The 18537-nt window shown below is 37.0% G+C and overlaps 1 protein-coding gene and 1 long non-coding RNA gene across 2 annotated transcripts; one reads left to right on the top strand and one right to left on the bottom strand.

Moving 5' to 3' along the window:
- Positions 1-2528: 2528 nt before the first annotated feature.
- Positions 2529-9400, bottom strand: LOC127169321 (uncharacterized). The gene is made up of 3 exons (XR_007828230.1): positions 9059-9400; positions 3039-3173; positions 2529-2602 (listed from the first exon to the last, which is right to left on the bottom strand). It is a non-coding gene; the product is annotated as an uncharacterized LOC127169321 (long non-coding RNA).
- Positions 9401-10813: 1413 nt separating this feature from the next.
- On the top strand, positions 10814-16029 carry gpr37l1b (G protein-coupled receptor 37 like 1b). The gene is made up of 2 exons (XM_051117863.1): positions 10814-11602; positions 12586-16029. The coding sequence occupies exons 1-2, from the start codon at positions 10997-10999 to the stop codon at positions 13426-13428; spliced, it is 1449 nt and encodes a 482-aa protein (XP_050973820.1). The 5' UTR covers positions 10814-10996; the 3' UTR covers positions 13429-16029.
- Positions 16030-18537: the final 2508 nt, after the last annotated feature.

An 18537-nucleotide genomic window follows, 5' to 3' on the forward strand; every position in this document is an offset into this window, starting at 1 on the left:
TTTTGTTGTAAATGTTAGATGCTCTTTGCTTTTTTGTATGCATGTGTGTCAGTGTACAGCCGAGAGATAATATCATCCATATAGATAATCAATTCTCCACCCATACCCACAAAATGTGTGAACGTGCCACTCCTTCCTGTTTCAGTAACATTACTGGCCATGAAGCATCAAGTTTCAGAGTTTAGCAGCCAAGTATGCTGTGACTCCAGTGTGCAAAAAACTGTGTGATGACACTTATGCAGAGTATCTTACATTCATATACTACTGTCAGTTACTTACAGGCACACACAAAACTGTTACATTAGCAATTTTCAGAATAACCATTGGCTAAGCAGCTATCAAGAACAAATATTCCTGAGAATAATATAAGTGACATCAGCTTATTTTAAGCCATATACTATATTAAGAACAAATAATCTTGAGCTAACAAAGTTAGCCTCCTGCATCTGAATATGATTAGTAACCTAATGGATTTTATTAGGCGTATTTAAAAAAATAATGAATGATGTCATGCAAATACATTATGTACAACCCAAAAGGGAAGAAAAGGAAGGAACTTCTGAATCACTGGCAGCATTTAAACTGTTTACTCCAAAACAAGGATTTTGTGTGTAGCTGACACATTTGGCACACACAGTGAATTTGACTGTTTTCATTTAACATGCAATGCTACACATTTTAATACGTGTGGTCTGTGACGGGTTGGTGTATTGTAAACGATGGCCATTGCAGTCTGTATTACTTTGAAAACTGCGCCCTCCCCAGACCAATGCAAGAACTGCAGCAAAAAAAAACGCATTAAGTTTTAAGGGTTTAAGTTTTTTGTTAGTATTTTAATAAATAAAAAGAAAAATGTAGATAGCATAGAAATAGAATCGACAGTTCTAGTCTTAGAGGATCAAGTGTAAACCAAAGAGATGTATCTTTAGCCGTTTCTCGAAGACGACTAAAGACACAGCTGCTCGGATCGGGTTGGACAGGTCATTCCACCAGCAGGGAACAGTTAAGGTAAAAAGATTGAATACGATTTTTAAAAAATGCAACCTTTCGGGAAGCTCTCTGTATCTTTATTCTCATTCTAATCTAATCACAAACTTTTAGATAACTTTAGATAACAAGATAACTTGAGTCATGTCATGTTTGAAGCCCCTACTTAATCTGTTTCTTCAGCCAGTCCATCTGTTTTCTTGGATACTCACAACTCCCATGCAGTCAGACTGAGATAAATCAGCTCTGGGATAAATTAAGCAGCAAAAAACGTTTTCCACATTGATAATAATAAGAATTATAATTAATAACTGAGCACCAACAATAATGGATAATTAACTGCTCACAAAATCATCATATTAGAAGGATTTCTCAAGGACACTGAAGACTAGAGTAATGACTGCTGAAAATTCAGTTTTGGCATAACAGGAATAAACTGCATTTTAAAAGATGTTAAAGTCAGGGTTCCCAGGTTTTCACAATAAAACCCACTCAAGTGGTACTCAAAACTAGCCTAATTGCCGGGCCCCGTTAAAAATTGTGTTCCGGGGGGATAAAATACACAATTTTGTGTCAGGGTTCCCCTGGTAAATTTGCATTTCAGTGGCTAAATATGACATTACTGGGGTCGCTTCGACCTGCGGACATCAAAAACTACCTGCAGCAGTGTAAAAGTAGCCCAATTCTGTGGGAAAACCATGGACTTGGCAACACTGATTAAAGCCTTCCCTGCTTAAAAAAATAAGGTTAAAACTAGTCTAAACTGTTTGGCTGGTCTTAGCTGGAAGTAGCTGGTTTTTCTATTTAATTTTGAACATGCACTCTAAAAAAGTGCTGGGTTAAAAAAAAATAACCCAACCGCTGGGTAACTATGGGACAGAACACACGTTGAGTTGCTTTGACCCAAGTGCTGGGTTTAACCATTTGACCCAACCAATGGGTCAGGTTAACTGTGTTGCTGGGTTAAACATAACCTAATCATTGGGTTATTTGTTGGCTTATTGCCTTGCTACCTTTATATTTACCAATAATAATAAATAATCTCAAGAGAATGTAAAATTATTATTGCTTTTCTGCAATACAGTTAGAAAAACACAAAAAAAGCAACTGTAAACATCAATTTTCAGTTTTATTTCTTTTTAAAACAATTTTCAAATGGGTGCAGCTGTCACACATTTTATCCAACCATTACAGACACATAAAACAACAACTTTAGTAGATCAGTTAATTTAAAACACAAAACTGTGTAAACTAGGCACTGTAGATTCCGATTCTTTGTCAACACTGCAGCAGCAGAACACTCACCACATGAGAATCATTCCAAACATTGCGCTATTAAAACTAAGCCAAACAAAGAGTCCACCAGACAATACATATGACAATTTAAAACATGTTACAAGTGGCCAGAAAAAACTGTTGGCCTTAAAAAAAAAAAAAAAAAAAAAAACAAACAATTTCACACATGAAGACTTATGTCCATCAATATAATATACTGCAAGCTGGAGAAATTCCCAGGCAATGAGTCTGCTTCAGTGGCACAGCCTGTAACAAAGGCGAAGGTCTGGGATGTCGTTGTCTCGTCCCCAAGGCACAAATCCACCATGCTGGTCCCCACCTGTTAATTATACGACACTTAGTCTTGGGAGAAAACAAAAACAAAAAAAAAAAAAAAAAAAAAAAAAAAAAAAAAAAAAAAAAAAACTCATTTTAGAAGAAAATTTCAAACTGCACATTTTTAGTCTTTTACATCTGAACACCTCATACAGGCAAATGTATGCAACTATTTGCAAAATTAGTTAGTGATCTTGCATCATATATAAAGCATGCCAATTTAAAATCTACAGTATTCTGTGGAATGGGTGGTAAAATGTGTAAAAGTGGGCCAAGATTCTCTACATCCTTCTTGGAAGCTGACAGCATAATTGAATTAGCCATTCAATGAACATCCGGCCAACGTGTAGGACTTCATGAATGACAGGCGTTCCAAATCTGGCCTGTGTATTTGAATGTGATTATAGCCGATTGATATAAAAAACTGAAAATTTACTCACCTTGCAAGCTGTCCAGATTGTAGATGAGCTTGTCTCTTCAACACAACAGATTTGTAGAAATTTAGCATTATATCACTTGCCCTCCAATGGATCCTCTGCAGTGAATGGGTGCCGCCAGATTGAGAGTTCAAACAGCTAATAAAAACATCAAAATAATCCGTAAGTAATTTACACGACTCCACTCTATCATTTAACATCTTGTAAAGTGAAAAGTTGCATGTTTGTGCATTGCAAGCCCTCTGAGGCGTAAGCCAGGGCTATTTTTGTAGTCAACAATCTCACGAGAAGCTGTCTTTGACACCATCCGTCACCCACCGAGCGATGCCTCACTACTGATCTCTCACTGACAGTGCGAGAATTTAGAGCAGCGTCTCGCTATGGTAAGAGTGCTTCAGGTGAACGTTGGGCGAGTGAGACAGTCACACCACCTGATGCCTTGGCTCATTCCCATAGATATGGTGTGATGGGACAGCACTCACCACCCAACGTTATCCACCACCACTATCCAAGACAGCAATCCCATGAAAAATTGACTACAGACGCAAATCCATCAAAAAAATTTTTTATTTTGTTTATTTCCATATGACTAGATTTTTTTATTTTAAAATTGACAAACGGCATTATTTACAGCATTTTAAACGTCAAAAGCACCAGTTGCAGCACTTGCATTCCCCCCTACAGCGTAATTTAAAATAATTTTTTTTTTTTGCATTTTACTAGTTTCTTCACTTGAAAATTGTCAAACAGCACCTGCAGGCAAACTGCACTCATTATCCCCTAAACCAGACCTGGGCAAAAGTTTTAGCTCCAACCCTGATAAAACTCACCTGTTTGTAACTTTCTAGTAAACCTGAAGACACTGATTAGCTTGTTCAGGTGTGTTTAATCAGGGTTGAAGCTAAACTCTGCAGGGACACCGGCCCTCCAGGACCGAGTCTGCCCAGGCCTGCCCTAAACGGCGTAACTTAAATTTTTTTTTTTTTTTTTTTTTGCATTTTACTAGTTTTTTTTTTTTTTTTTTTTTTTTTTTAAACTGTCAAACGGTGTTATTTACGGCATTTTAAACAACAGAAAGTGACGCCAGTTGCAGCACTCATTATCCCCTAAAACGGCGTAACTTAAATAATTTTTTTGTTTTTTTTTATTTTTTTGCATTTAACTAGTTTCTTTATTTGAAAATTGTCAATCGGTGTTATTTACAGTGTTTTAAACTGCAGAAAACGCCGTCAGTTGCGGCGCTCATTATCCCTTAAACTACAAAATTATTTTTGTAGTCAACAATCTCACGAGAAGCTGTCTTTGACACCATCCGTCACCCACCGAGCGATGCCTCACTACTGATCTCTCACTGACAGTGCGAGAATTTAGAGCAGCGTCTCGCTATGGTAAGAGTGCTTCAGGTGAACGTTGGGCGAGTGAGACAGTCACACCACCTGATGCCTTGGCTCATTCCCATAGATATGGTGTGATGGGACAGCACTCACCACCCAACGTTATCCACCACCACCATCCAAGACAGCAATCCCATGAAAAATTGACTAACTTTTTTTTTTTGATGGATTTGCATCTGTTATTTATTTTCCATATGACTAGATTTATTTCAAAATTGTCAAAAATGGCATAATTTAAATTAGTTTATTCATTTTGCATATTACTAGTTTTCTGTTTTGAAAATTGTCAAACGGCATTATTTACGGTGCTTTAAATGGCAGAAAACGGCATTAGTTGTGGCGCTCATTATCCCCTAAACGGCGTAAATTAACTTTATTTTTTTTTTTTTTTTTTTTGCATTTTACTAGTTTTATTATTTGAAAATTGTCAAACGGCGTTATTTAATGTCAATTTATTGTCAAACGTAAGAAAGCGCTGTCAGTTGCTGCACTCATTATCCCCTAAACCAGACCTGGGCAAACTCTGGTCCTGGAGGGCCGGTGTCCCTGCAGAGTTTAGCTCCAACCCTGATAAAACTCACCTGTTTGTAACTTTCTAGTAAACCTGAAGACACTGATTAGCTTGTTCAGGTGTGTTTAATCAGGGTTGAAGCTAAACTCTGCAGGGACACTGGCCCTCCAGGACCGAGTCTGCCCAGGCCTGCCCTAAATGGCGTAACTTAAATTTATTTATTTTTTTTTTTTTTTATTTTACTTTTTTTTTTTTTTTTTTTTTTTTTTTTTTTTTTTTAATTGTCAAACAGCGTTATTTACGGCATTTTAGACAACAGAAAGCGACGTCAGTTGTGGCACTCATTACCCCCTAAACGGCGTAAATTAACTTTTTTTTTTTTTTTTTTTTTTTTTTTTACATTTTATTATTATTTTTGAAAATTGTCAAACGCATTATTTAATGTCAATTTATTGTCAAACGTCAGAAAGCGCCAGTCAGTTGCTGCACTCATTATCCCCTAAACCAGACCTGGGCAAACTCGGTCCTGGAGGGCCGGTGTCCCTGCAGAGTTTAGCTCCAACCCTGATAAAACTCACCTGTTTGTAACTTTCTAGTAAACCTGAAGACACTGATTAGCTTGTTCAGGTGTGTTTAATCAGGGTTGAAGCTAAACTCTGCAGGGACACCGGCCCTCCAGGACCGAGTCTGCCCAGGCCTGCCCTAAACGGCGTAACTTAAATTTATTTTTTTTTTTTTTTGCATTTTACTATTTTTTTTTTTTTTTTTTTTAATTGTCAAACACGTTATTTACGGCATTTTAAATTTTACAGAAAGCGACGTCAGTTGTGGCACTCATTACCCCTAAACAGCGTAAATTAAATTTTTTTTTTTTTTTGCATTTTACTTTTTTTTATTTGAAAATTGTCAAACAGCATTATTTAATGTCAATTTATTGTCAAACGTCAGAAAAGCGCTGTCAGTTGCTGCACTCATTATCCCCTAAACCAGACCTGGGCAAACTCGGTCCTGGAGGGCCGGTGTCCCTGCAGAGTTTAGCTCCAACCCTGATAAAACTCACCTGTTTGTAACTTTCTAGTAAACCTGAAGACACTGATTAGCTTGTTCAGGTGTGTTTAATCAGGGTTGAAGCTAAACTCTGCAGGGACACCGCCCTCCAGGACCGAGTCTGCCCAGGCCTGCCCTAAACAGCCTAACTTAAATTTTTTTTTTTTTTTTTTTTTTTTTTTTTTTTTTTTTTTTTTTTTTTTTTTGTCAAACAAACAGTGTTATTTACGCATTTTTTACAACAGAAAGCCTGCACTCATTATCCCCTAAACAGCGTAACTTAAATTTTTTTTTTTTTTTTTTTACTTTTTTTTTTTTTTTTCAAACAGCATTATTTACGGCATTTTTTTTTTTTTTTTTTAATTTTTTCTTTATTTAAAAATAGTTTTTTTTTTTTTTTTTTTTGTTTTTTTTATTTACAAAATTTTAAAACCAGAAAGCAACTTTTTACTTGTAAACTCATTAAAACTTTTTTTAACACCATTTTAAGTTTTTTTTTTGGCACTTTTTAAAACTCAAACTTTTTCAAAAACTTTTGTACTTTAAGCAACATCAGTTGCAGCACTCATTATCCCCTAAATGGCTTAAATTTTTTTTTTTTTTTTTTTTTTTTTGCATTTACTAGTTTTATTTGAAAATTGTCAAACTGCATTATTTATGGCATTTTTAACGACAGACAAGTTTTTTTTTTTTGTTTTTTTCATTATCCCCTAAACAGCAACTTAACTTTTTTTTTTTTTTTTTTTTTTACTAGTTTTTTTTTTTTTTTTTAAACTTTTAAACTTTTTTAAACTGCATTTTTTACTGATTTACGGCATTTTAAACAACAGAAAGCGACGTCAGTTGCGGCACTTATCCCCCCCTAAATGGCGTAACTTAATTTATTTTTTTTTTTTTTTTTTTTTTGCATTTTACTAGATTCCTTATTTGAAAATTGTCAAACAGCGTATTTTGCGGCATTTTAAATGACAGAAAGCGACGTCAGTTGCGGCACTCATTATCGAAAATTCATTTAAGTTACGCCGTTTAGGGGATAATGAGTGCCGCAACTGACAGCGCTCTCTGTCATACAACACCGTTTAGGGCAGAACTGGGCAAGCTCTATCCTGGAGGGCCGGTGTCCCTGCAGAGTTTAGCTTAGCTCCAACCCTGATAAAACTCACCTGAACAAGCTAATCAGTGTCTTCAGGTTTACTAGAAAGCTACAAACTGGTGAGTTTTATCAGGGTTGGAGTTAAACTCTGCAGGGACACCGGCCCTCCAGGATAGAGCTTGCCCAGTTCTGCCCTAAACGGTGTTGTACGACAGAGAGAGAGCAGTCAGTTGTTGCACACTCATTATCCCCTAAACGGCGCAACTTAAATGAATTTTTTTTTTTTGTATTTTACTAGTTTTATTTAAAAATTGTCAAACTGCGTTATTTACGGCATTTTAAACGACAGAAAGCGACGTCAGTTGCGGCACTCATTATCCCCTAAATGGCGTAACTTACATTTATTTTTTTTTTATTTTGCATTTTACTAGATTCCTTATTTGAAAATTGTCAAACTGCGTTATTTGCGGCATTTTAAATGACAGAAAGCAACGTCAGTTGCGGCACTCATTATCGAAAATTCATTTTTTTAAGTTACGCCGTTTAGGGAATAATGAGTGCCGCAACTGACAGCGCTCTCTGTCGTACAACACCGTTTAGGGCAGAACTGGGCAAGCTCTATCCTGGAGGGCCGGTGTCCCTGCAGAGTTTAGCTCCAACCCTGATAAAACTCACCTGAACAAGCTAATCAGTGTCTTCAGGTTTACTAGAAAGCTACAAACTGGTGAGTTTTATCAGGGTTGGAGTTAAACTCTGCAGGGACACCGGCCCTCCAGGATAGAGCTTGCCCAGTTCTGCCCTAAACGGTGTTGTACGACAGAGAGCGCAGTCAGTTGCAGCACTCATTATCCCCTAAACGGCGCAACTTAAATTAATTTTTTTTTTTTTTTTTTACTAGTTTTTTTTAAAAAAAATTTTAAAATTCAAACTGCAAATTTTTTTAAATTTTTTTTTTAGCGACGTCAGTTGCGGCACTCATTATCCCCTAAATGGCATAACTTACATTTATTTTTTTTATTTTGCATTTTACTAGATTTTATTTTTTTTTTACTAGAAATTTGAAAATTGTCAAACAGCATATTTTTGCGGCATTTTAAATGACAGAAAGCGACGTCAGTTGCGGCACTCATTATCGAAAATTCATTTAAGTTACGCCGTTTAGGGGATAATGAGTGCCGCAACTGACAGCGCTCTCTGTCATACAACACCGTTTAGGGCAGAACTGGGCAAGCTCTATCCTGGAGGGCCGGTGTCCCTGCAGAGTTTAGCTCCAACCCTGATAAAACTCACCTGAACAAGCTAATCAGTGTCTTCAGGTTTACTAGAAAGCTACAAACTGGTGAGTTTTATCAGGGTTGGAGTTAAACTCTGCAGGGACACCGGCCCTCCAGGATAGAGCTTGCCCAGCTCTGCCCTAAACGGTGTTGTACGACAGAGAGCGCTGTCAGTTGCGGCACTCATTATCCCCTAAATGGCGCAACTTAAATTAATTTTTTTTTTTTTTTTTGCATTTTACTAGTTTTATTTAAAAATTGTCAAACTGCGTTATTTACGGCATTTTAAACGACAGAAAGCGACGTCAGTTGCGGCACTCATTATCCCCTAAACAGCGTAACTTACATTTATTTTTTTATTTTGCATTTAACTAGTTTCTTTATTTGAAAATTGTCAAACGGCGTTATTTACGGCATTTTAAACGATAGAAAGTGCCGCCAGTAGCGGCGCTCATTATCCCATAAACGGTGTTATTCAAAATTATTTTTTTTTTTTTTTGCATCATACTAGTTTTTTTTTTTTTTTTTTGTTTTTTTTTTTTTTTTAAATTGTCAAACAGCGTTATTTACGGTGTTTTAAAACTAATTTAGGCCTTCAGGTTACAGGTCGGTATTTGGTCATGCAGCAATTTAATTGAGGTTACCACTACTAACGTTACTACTTTTGTTGCGGTTGTTGTTTAACGTTACATTTTCTCACTCACCACAAGACAGGAGCGGCTGACTCTTCTTCTTCCATCAAATCCGCGAATCCGTGAGTTGCAGGCCTCTAGTAGACACTCATCGCACATGGCTTTGTGTACTCATGGTAGTAGCCGCATCGCTTAATCGCTCGTTTGCAGCGTTGATTCGGGCGTATTTCTTCTCTTCTCTATAATCATCGTGTAGCGTGCGGTGGAGAGGAGATTCTCCCAGTCGATACCACTTTTCGTCCCATTGACTTCCATTCAGAAAAGCAAACGCGTGCAAAAGTTTGGCGTTTCGCTGCATTGCACATTTAAAGCTTCGTGAACTCTGCCAATTCGTATCACGTGAAACCGTGTGACCAATAGCAGATCGATACGTCACCGCGTGACCTAGCTAGGTGTTGGCTAGAAAGAATACAGCTCTTGCTACTGGGCATGCGCACATAAATCTAACGTTATTTTTGTCACACTGTACAACAATAATACTTTTTTTTTTTTATTAGTAAGGGCTACGTTTATGGTTGGGGTAGGTGTAGACGTTATAAAACACAGTCTAATAGCTAGAACAATTCATTTCATTGTTAGTTTCCGGTCGGAGTTGAGTCTTTTCCAAGCTTCGCATCGCGTGACCGCCTGACGAGGAGACGAGTGAAGAATCCAGAATGTTCGATGAAGTGGAAAAATAAACAAACCTGGGTTAAAATAACCCAACCCGTGTGTTCAGTGGTGAAAGAACCCCTAGAGTCCATTTGACCCAGCATGATCAACCCAACTGTGTGTTTACAGTACCTCAAACAACCCAGAATTTTGACCCAGCACAATTAACCCAACAATGTGTTAACAGAAATAATAACCCAGCACTTCTCCCTCAATTCTTTCTGTTTCAATAACGAAGTATCACATTTTATTCTTATTTTCATGACACTTTATAACAATACAAGTTTTCTGCAAAAACATCAGAAAATAGTTTAATATTACATTTAAGAACACTGAAAATGATCAAAAAAGAACAAAAAGGAATTAAACAAATTGTATTTAATTATTTAAAATGCTTTTTAAAGAGACCCTGTCCTCTGGTGTGACATCTTTGTCCTATGGTGTGGGAAATTTTCTGTCACACCAAAGGCCGTTTCAGCATTTTGTGTCAATTAATGACCTTGCTATTCCAAGCTAATCTGTCATTAGTGGCACATTTGCATAATTTCCCATGATTATGTAGTTTAACATATTTTTAATTCAAAAATATAATATATAGGGTGTCACACCAAAGGACAACACTTTGTAGTGGTTCCAAAAAAGTTAAATATTTGAATAATTCTGAGACAAACATTGACCATGTGCACGTCATGGGGTTGACAGGCTTTAGTAACACGACCAGGAATGGGGTCTTTCAACTAATAAAAGTTTTTTTCTGGAATTGGCTGATTTAAAATCAGGATATGGTGTCACACCGTAGGACATGGTTTTTAGAGACAAAATGTATCAAGTTCCTACGCTTTCAGAAATATATGAGTGAAAAAAATCATTGCCATTTACTAAAATAGACACTTGTACAATTATGCTGAAGGTATTTATTAACATTTTTATGCTTTTCTTTTTAATTTATTAAAGTTGTAATTTATTGAACCATCTTTGAGACAGTTCAGTAAATTATAAAGAAACACTAAAACAGCATTTTAATGCCAGCAGAGGGCAATCACACCCATCAGTCAGTTTGGGAGAACAGCAAAAGGGGGTGTGACTCCATAGACCCCTATTGAGAGGGAGCAGCCATCCATAGCTTTGCTAAGAGTGCTGTTCTCTGGTCAACGGGACTGCAGAATACAGAGTCTTTTGGCACAAGAGATCCCAAACTGCAGCAGTCCCTTCACCAGGGTCTTTACGTCAGCCTCTGCCGTCTGTTTTCAGTTATTCAGATCTCCTCTGAGTTGTATATTACTGGACTTTGCCTTGAAAATGGGGATACGAGATTATAAATTGATTTATCTTATGACACTGGCTTTGCTTTTGAGCGCTTGTGCTTCAGAAGCAAAAGAAGGAAGCCTAGATGAGAACGGGGAGAGTTTTGAACAAGATGATTTACAATCAATCACACAGCAAGAAGTAGTTGATCCTGTGGATGAAGATGAAGATAAAGGATCCATGGACACGCAAACTACAAGTCCTTTGCCCTTCACAGAGCTGGCCAATTCCTCACTGGCTGAAAATGGAAACAGCACTGATGTGACTGGTGAACAGGTTCCTAATGGCGATCCAACAAAAAGGAGCATCACAAAAATCCACAATCCTTTATTTCCCTTCACTGACAGCTCTTACAGCGCTTATGGGATTCTCTTTCTGGCTTTTGTGGTGTTTGCCTTCGGCGTCGTGGGTAATCTGGCGGTAATGTGCATCGTTTGGCAAAATTACTTCATGAGGAGCGCATGGAACTACTTTCTTGCAAGTCTGGCTTTTTGGGATTTTCTGGTGTTGTGCTTCTGTCTGCCTGTGGTGGTCTTTAACGAACTCACCAATAAGAGACTGCTGGGGGATTTCTCCTGCAGAGTTGTGCCTTACATAGAGGTGAGGCCCTAAGTTTACATTTAGTCTTGATTCATTTCCATGGCCTAATTTACCTAAAATATTTATCTTAAATGCAGCCAAATTTAGCTAGTGCCAAAGTATTTAAAAAGCGACCTTTCAAATTCTGACATATACAGTATTAATTTTCGATTTCTAACACTACAGACCAACTTTAACTTCAATGTTTTCATAAAACGCAACAATTAACAATTATAAACATGTAGTAGTCACCTAAAACGCTTACAAATCTATATGTAAATCTATGATTACTATTTGTGACAATCAAGAGGGACACACAATATATCGGCACCATATTGATTATATATTATTTGACAGTGTTACAGATTATATTAACACATAACCTTTATAACCATAATCCTTGTCAACATCTAATGCTCACTTAAACTTCATATAGTAATTTTAACTGTAAATGAACTAGCAATTTAGTAACATTGTCAAAAGTAAAATAATTTAATAGTAATGTAAATTTTTTTCATATTTTCCATCAGTTTTTCGTACTTTATATTATACTGTTCTGATTACTCAATTCACTTGTAGCAATTTTTTGTAACTGAACCTTTTAAAGTACTATCAATGACAATATATATATATATATAGAGAGAGAGAGAGAGAGAGACAGATAGATAGATATATGAAGAGTTTGTTTGCAAAAACAGATCGTTTTCAAAAATCATGTTTTTTTATTCTGCATTTCAAGTAATATCAATCGAACTACAGTTGAGTTGTTTTGATTAAATAATAACTAAAATAAAAAAGAAATACAGCTAACTAGCAAAAAACATAAATACATGAGAACACAACAAAAACATGATTTATGAAAAATTTATAAAAAAAAAAAAGTTTTCTGTTTTTGTAAATGAACTCTTCATATTTATATATATCCCTAAATCCTTAAACTAATCATTTATTTTTAAGGTATCTCATGAAAAACACAAACATCTATTTTATTGCATCCCCTCCAGGTAACCTCTCTTGGCGTGACAACCTTCAGTTTGTGTGCTTTGGGCATTGACCGCTTCCACGCTGCCACGAGCTCCATGCCAAAGGCCCGACGAGTTGAGCGCTGTCAGAAGGTTCTGGCCAAGCTGGCAGTGGTGTGGATTGGCTCCATGGTGCTAGCAGCTCCTGAGCTGCTCCTGTGGCAGCTGCATGAGGTGACACCACCTGGTGTGAGTGACCAAGTGGACACCTGCATCATGAGTCCATATCCAGATCTCCCCGAATCCATCTATTCTCTTATTATCAACTACCATGACGCACGCATGTGGTGGTACTTTGGCTGTTACTTCTGTCTACCCGTTGTCTTCACCCTGCTCTGTCAGCTGGCCACCTGCCACGTATCCGGCGGGAGCGGAAGTTCTCCCAAGCGGCCTGAGGAGCGATCTCCATCCAAAAAACAAAAGCTTCAGCATGCTCAGCAAGTCGAACGGCAGCTCAACTGCACTGTCATGGCTCTAGCGGTGGTCTATGGTGTCTGCACGCTGCCGGAGAACGTTTGTAACCTGACTTTGGCGTACGCTCCCATCCAGGTGTCTGAGGAGGTCACTTCTCTTTTGGCCCTCATAAACCAGTTCTTTCTGTTCTTTAAGTCATCCGTGACACCTGTGCTGCTGCTTTGCCTGTGCAAGTCTCTGGGCCAGGCCTTCATGGACTGTTGCTGCTGCTGCTGTGAAGAATGCCAACCAAGCAACTCTTCATCCACCCAAAATGTCGCTGAAGGCAAGCTCAAGACCACTAATGATGTGTCCTCCATTTTTTTTGACAAAGCCAAGGACAGTTCAACCATCTTGTCAATTGGCAGCTGAGTAGGCAGATCCCATCCTTATGTGATGACATCATGAGATGACATGGAACCTACAACCTACCTTCACCCAATCATCTACAAGTGGCCATCTTTACATGTCCAGTTCTTGCTGTTATGTTGGAGCAAGTTAGCATTATTCAACAAGCCTGAGGCCAATTTGCAATTTTGGTGGAAACTTTTAGTTAATATCTAAAGATCTAAGTTTGGCATCTGAAGTCTAATTCACTATAAATTATGTTAATAAATCATTCCATAATATCTCAGGATGGCTCAATGTACCTATAAAGTCTTAAAAGGATAATTCATCCAATAATTTACTCACCCTCATGTCATTTCAAACCATTGACTTTTTGACATCTGTAGAACACAAAAGAAGATATTTTGTAAGATGTCTCCATGTTTATGTCCATACAATGGAAGCCAGTGGCGTCCAGTGTTGTTTTGGACCCCAGTGACTTTCATTGTATGGACAAAACAATTCTTATATTTAGAGGTTCAAGCGCATAGCACGGAAACCCTATTGTAATTGTTAGGATGGCAAAGGATCAGCATTCTCCACCTAAAATTGATTGGGCAGACCAAACCGTAAGTTGTAGAGACATGAAACTTGGACGTATGGTAGTACTCATACCATCTACAACGTCACCAAGGCTCGCCCCATTTGGCCTAATGGTGGCGCTACAGCGATCAAAAGTGCAAAATCGCTTATAACTCCTAAACCATTGGTCGCAGACTTAATGCCTTATATCTTTGGAATCCTTGGCTCACAATGGACAAAACAGGCGAATTTTTTAAGTATTTTAAAATTTTTGAAAAACCTACTTTTGCAAACTAGTCCTAGGTTTTTCGCCCAATCCGAACCAAACCAGTGCAGAAAGATTCTCTGGAGAGTGAATATCAACAACTATCAAAAAAAGTTGAACTTTCAACTCACTGTTGCAATGGGACACCAAAAAGTTCATAAGGGGCAGAGCCACTTTTACTAAAATGCCTACAACTCTTCAATGGAAAGAGATATTTTTGCCAAACTCTGAACACGTATGTATGAGTTTGGCAACTAGGTGGTACTACAACAGGGAAACAAACTTAAGCTATAACTACTCACCCATTCGGATCGAAGGATCAACTTAAAAATTAGTGTGCCATGTTTTTATTCAAAGTGCCGCAGGTGTCTATGAAGACATTTGCGAATCTCAAAAAACATGGCTGGCATGGGCCAATGAATTTTGAGCACCTATTAAACAAGGTTAATGGAGAACAAAATCAGTGGGCATGTTCAACTCATGGGCATAGAGGTCTTTAAGAAATTGTCCACTAGGGGGCGCTAACAAATTTTACACCTCTGTAATCACGTGGTGTTTTACACATCCACACAATATTCACGCAATATTTAATTAACAGATCTCCTTGTACTGAGCACCTTTACCTTAAGAACCACTGCTGTCAATCAAATCATTCATTAAACATTCTTGATTATGCAAAAAAACTACTTTTGCGAACTAGTCCTAGCACCTCAGCACAATTCTCTGTACTCTCTAGATTAATAATTAAGAAAAAAATTTAACTTTACCCTTAGGGTGGCTATAACGGGGTCATTTAGAAAAGGGGCGTGTCCAAATATACCCAAAAGCCTATAAATCCTAAATGAAAACTCAAAACTTCACAAAACTAGGTGAGTACATGCAACAATCTGAACAGATTCTCTACAAGCAAGTTTTATGGAGATCAGACCATAGGTGACGCTATAACAATCATACACATTAAAAATCATAATATTTCTATGGTAAATTACTCAAAAGTGTTTTTTAATCCCTGATTTAGGTAGTTACAAACTTGCTAAATAATACGTAATGTAGTTTTTATATGTGCTTAAATGTCTTAAAGAGTTTGAACCTTGATAATCACTGCTTGCAGCTATATTCTCTTTTGTGTTCTGCAGAAGAAAGGAAGTCATACAGGTTTGGAACAACATGAGGCAAGTAAATAATGCCAGACTTTTGATTATTGCGTGAACTATCCCTTTAATATATGACCAGGGTCTCAACTCAAGTCACTGTAATTTTGACTTCAAATGTCCCACATACATACTTCTACTTTTCTGTACAGACAATTATAAATTTTACACATAGCTCCGAGTGTATCAATATTTAGCTAAACACTCTGTGAGATCAGAAATGCAGTGAATACTACCAGATCACAAATAACTCATCATCTTGTTCATATAATAGGAAAACTTGCGAAACAAGAATGTAAGGAGTATTTGTCTGTTACTCAGGCAAATGTTATTTATCACTAATTCGAATTAATGCCACTTTTTTCATAACCACTGAACATTCGTCTACACTGTGTATTGTCAACTTCTGTATATAAGCACTCAACTGTATTAGAATGTAAATAGATCATTTTTGGAAGCAAACTCCCTGAGCAAACTAGCTTTTGAAGCCCCTTCGTGTAGTACGGTAAGACAAAAAGACAGAAATTGAATGGTGTACCTCCTCAAGGGACTATTGTAACTTTTGCACATAGCTGCTTTCATAAGCAAAAGTCCAGTTTAGTGAACAGTTTATAAAACTCTATTCAATAAATGCCTTTAAATAATTTATGTTGTCTCATTCATCTTTGAAATTGCAAATAGTGTCAAGAGTCGTACTAATCTCCCAAATGTCCGTCAGGGCCTGAGGGAGAAGATTTGTCCTTGCAGACTTGGTTTCTTCATTCCCATAAGGTTTCTATTGTTCTGAAAAGGAGATGGAAGCTTCTACTGTGAATATCAATAGCCAGACTACGGCTGAGTTGCCAAGATACCGTCTAAAAATTCACGTGTTTTTCCAGAACGGCCAAGTGTGAACAAAAAACCCACTTGGATTTGCCACCTTTTCTTGTCAATGTAGGAATCAAAGAATTTGTCAATAGTACAACTTTGTACGCTTGTCATGTTCGTCGCTGACCAGAAGCAAGGTTGGATACTGAAAGGAGTCGTTAGTCATATAAACAATGTGTTTTTTCAGATGGGCTCTTGAAAAACTCATCTTCAAATTGATCATCTAACATTCAGTGGACCGTAAAAGATAATAAACTAAATCGAAGATACAAATGTTTGGGTTAGACTGACGTGTGTTGCTGCAGGGGTTGTTGGGAGGGGACTGGACCTCTTCAGTCTTGTGGTTTTGGCTTGCGCTCAGAGCCTGTCAGAGATTCAGAAGACAAGTGAGAGAGGTAGAGAATGGCCTCATTAGAGAATTGAGCAGGGCTTTAAGAGAGGAGCTCCACTGGCCATAATGACTGCAGGAGAACAGACGAGGCTCTGTTCCCTATAATGAAGTTTGTGCCACAAATCAACAAATCTCTTCACAAAACTCAAAGCCAGTACGACAGGAACCATTACACTACAGTAAATTGACCTTCATATCTGGATTGGGAAGTACAGTTGTGATTTAGCCTACATCATGTTACTTCAGCTGCAGTCAAATTTACTCTATTACATCGTCCAACTAAGCATGACAGCTCACATTAGTTGTCAGTGTCATGAGTTCTTATTGAGGTCACGTCCAGGACAGTGTCGTTTTGAACAAAAGATACTGATGTCATGCTTCAAAACTCTTTAGATAGTTTTCACCGACAGAGAAACGAAAAGGAACGAGATTGTTTGCGATTAACACAACACAACACAAAAGCACCTAATAGTTTTAGAATTTAATGTGAAACATATGTGGCGCGCGTCCTAAAGAAACAGCTAATTAAAAAAGTACTTCCAAACGAAGAGATACGTTGCAACCTAGCATGGCTGTGTACACAATTCACGGTTTAAAATAATTAGTCACTGTATAGTAACGTACGTCACAACACAAACAAACTATCGTTGTTAACTATCTTTGTTGTTGTTAAATGGCAACAGGTATTAACAGCGCAATAAGGCTCGTTTCGGTTCAGTTATCAACTTATAGATACTTCCCCTTACGAAAATTAACCATAGTTTTATTATAGTAAAAGTGTTGTAGCCATGTTTTTTTAAACCTAAACACTCTAAAAACCATGGTTCGTGTAGCAAAACCCTAGGTAATCTGGTTTTACCATGGTTTCACTTTAGTAAGCATGTTTTTTTATTGTATTTTTAGGAAAAACACGGTTAATTTTCTCTACAAAGTTTTCCAAACATTTCGTCTCTATTAAGCGTCGCATATTATAGCATGTCAGCGATGACGTTCTTAGTAAACCATACTACTAATCAAAAATTAAGTTTTGATATGGGTCATTCTTCAACTGGGGAGGCAAATGAGAGGCAGAATTTGTAAAAATGCTTGTTTGTTTGTTTGTTTTAATAAAATGTATTGCTATGCATTTAAAATTAGTTTAATATGCTATATCCATTAAAATTTAAGCTTAATTTTGATTTAAAAAAAAAAAAAACACTTATATCTATGGTGTTACCAAGAAAGACAGTAACACCACAGACATTTTGGAAATATTAATAAGTATGTAATTATCAAATTTTAATTAAAATATGTCAGATCTGCAAGTTATCAACATAACACCACAGACACAAATAAAGTGTGACACATGAAATTGTCAGAATTTTAGCTAACTTTAAAAAGAAGTCCAAATAGATTTCTCCCTTTTCTTAAAGGGGCAACATCCATTGTTGTAACACCACAGACATGAATTTGGGGGACGCAACTTTTTTCTTAGATATAACAAAATATGTATTTTATGTACATGTTAAAATCTATATTCACAATATATTCACTTTATTTGTGTTAAAAATGCTATATAGTTGCAATTACATCTCTCTGAGGTATGGCGGGAACATGCATATTTTGTTACAAATGCAATCTCTCAAACTCAGTTAAATATGTATTTTAAAACAAAAATGTTAACTATTAACAGTGCACAAATTGTGTTTACCCTACAGAATACAAACATGCAAACATTTTATGATTTATTGGTATTTAAAGTTTATTTCAACTGTTGTAAAGTAGAGGGACACCACTTGCCACCACAAATGAAGAATGACCCATATATTTATTATAGGAAATATACAAAATATCTTCATGGAACTTGATCTTTACTTAATACCCTAATGACCAATATATATTGTATACTTTTGTAATAT

Source organism: Labeo rohita, chromosome 8 (genome assembly GCF_022985175.1).
Source record: "Labeo rohita strain BAU-BD-2019 chromosome 8, IGBB_LRoh.1.0, whole genome shotgun sequence".
Classification (NCBI taxonomy): domain Eukaryota; kingdom Metazoa; phylum Chordata; class Actinopteri; order Cypriniformes; family Cyprinidae; genus Labeo; species Labeo rohita.

Bases quoted from the DNA above. Each gene is read 5' to 3' on its own strand.
- gpr37l1b (XM_051117863.1), top strand. From the start codon at position 10,997: ATGGGGATACGAGATTATAAATTGATTTATCTTATGACACTGGCTTTG. The intron at 11,603-12,585 runs GTGAGGCCCTAA...CATCCCCTCCAG, and splicing joins GAGTTGTGCCTTACATAGAG to GTAACCTCTCTTGGCGTGAC.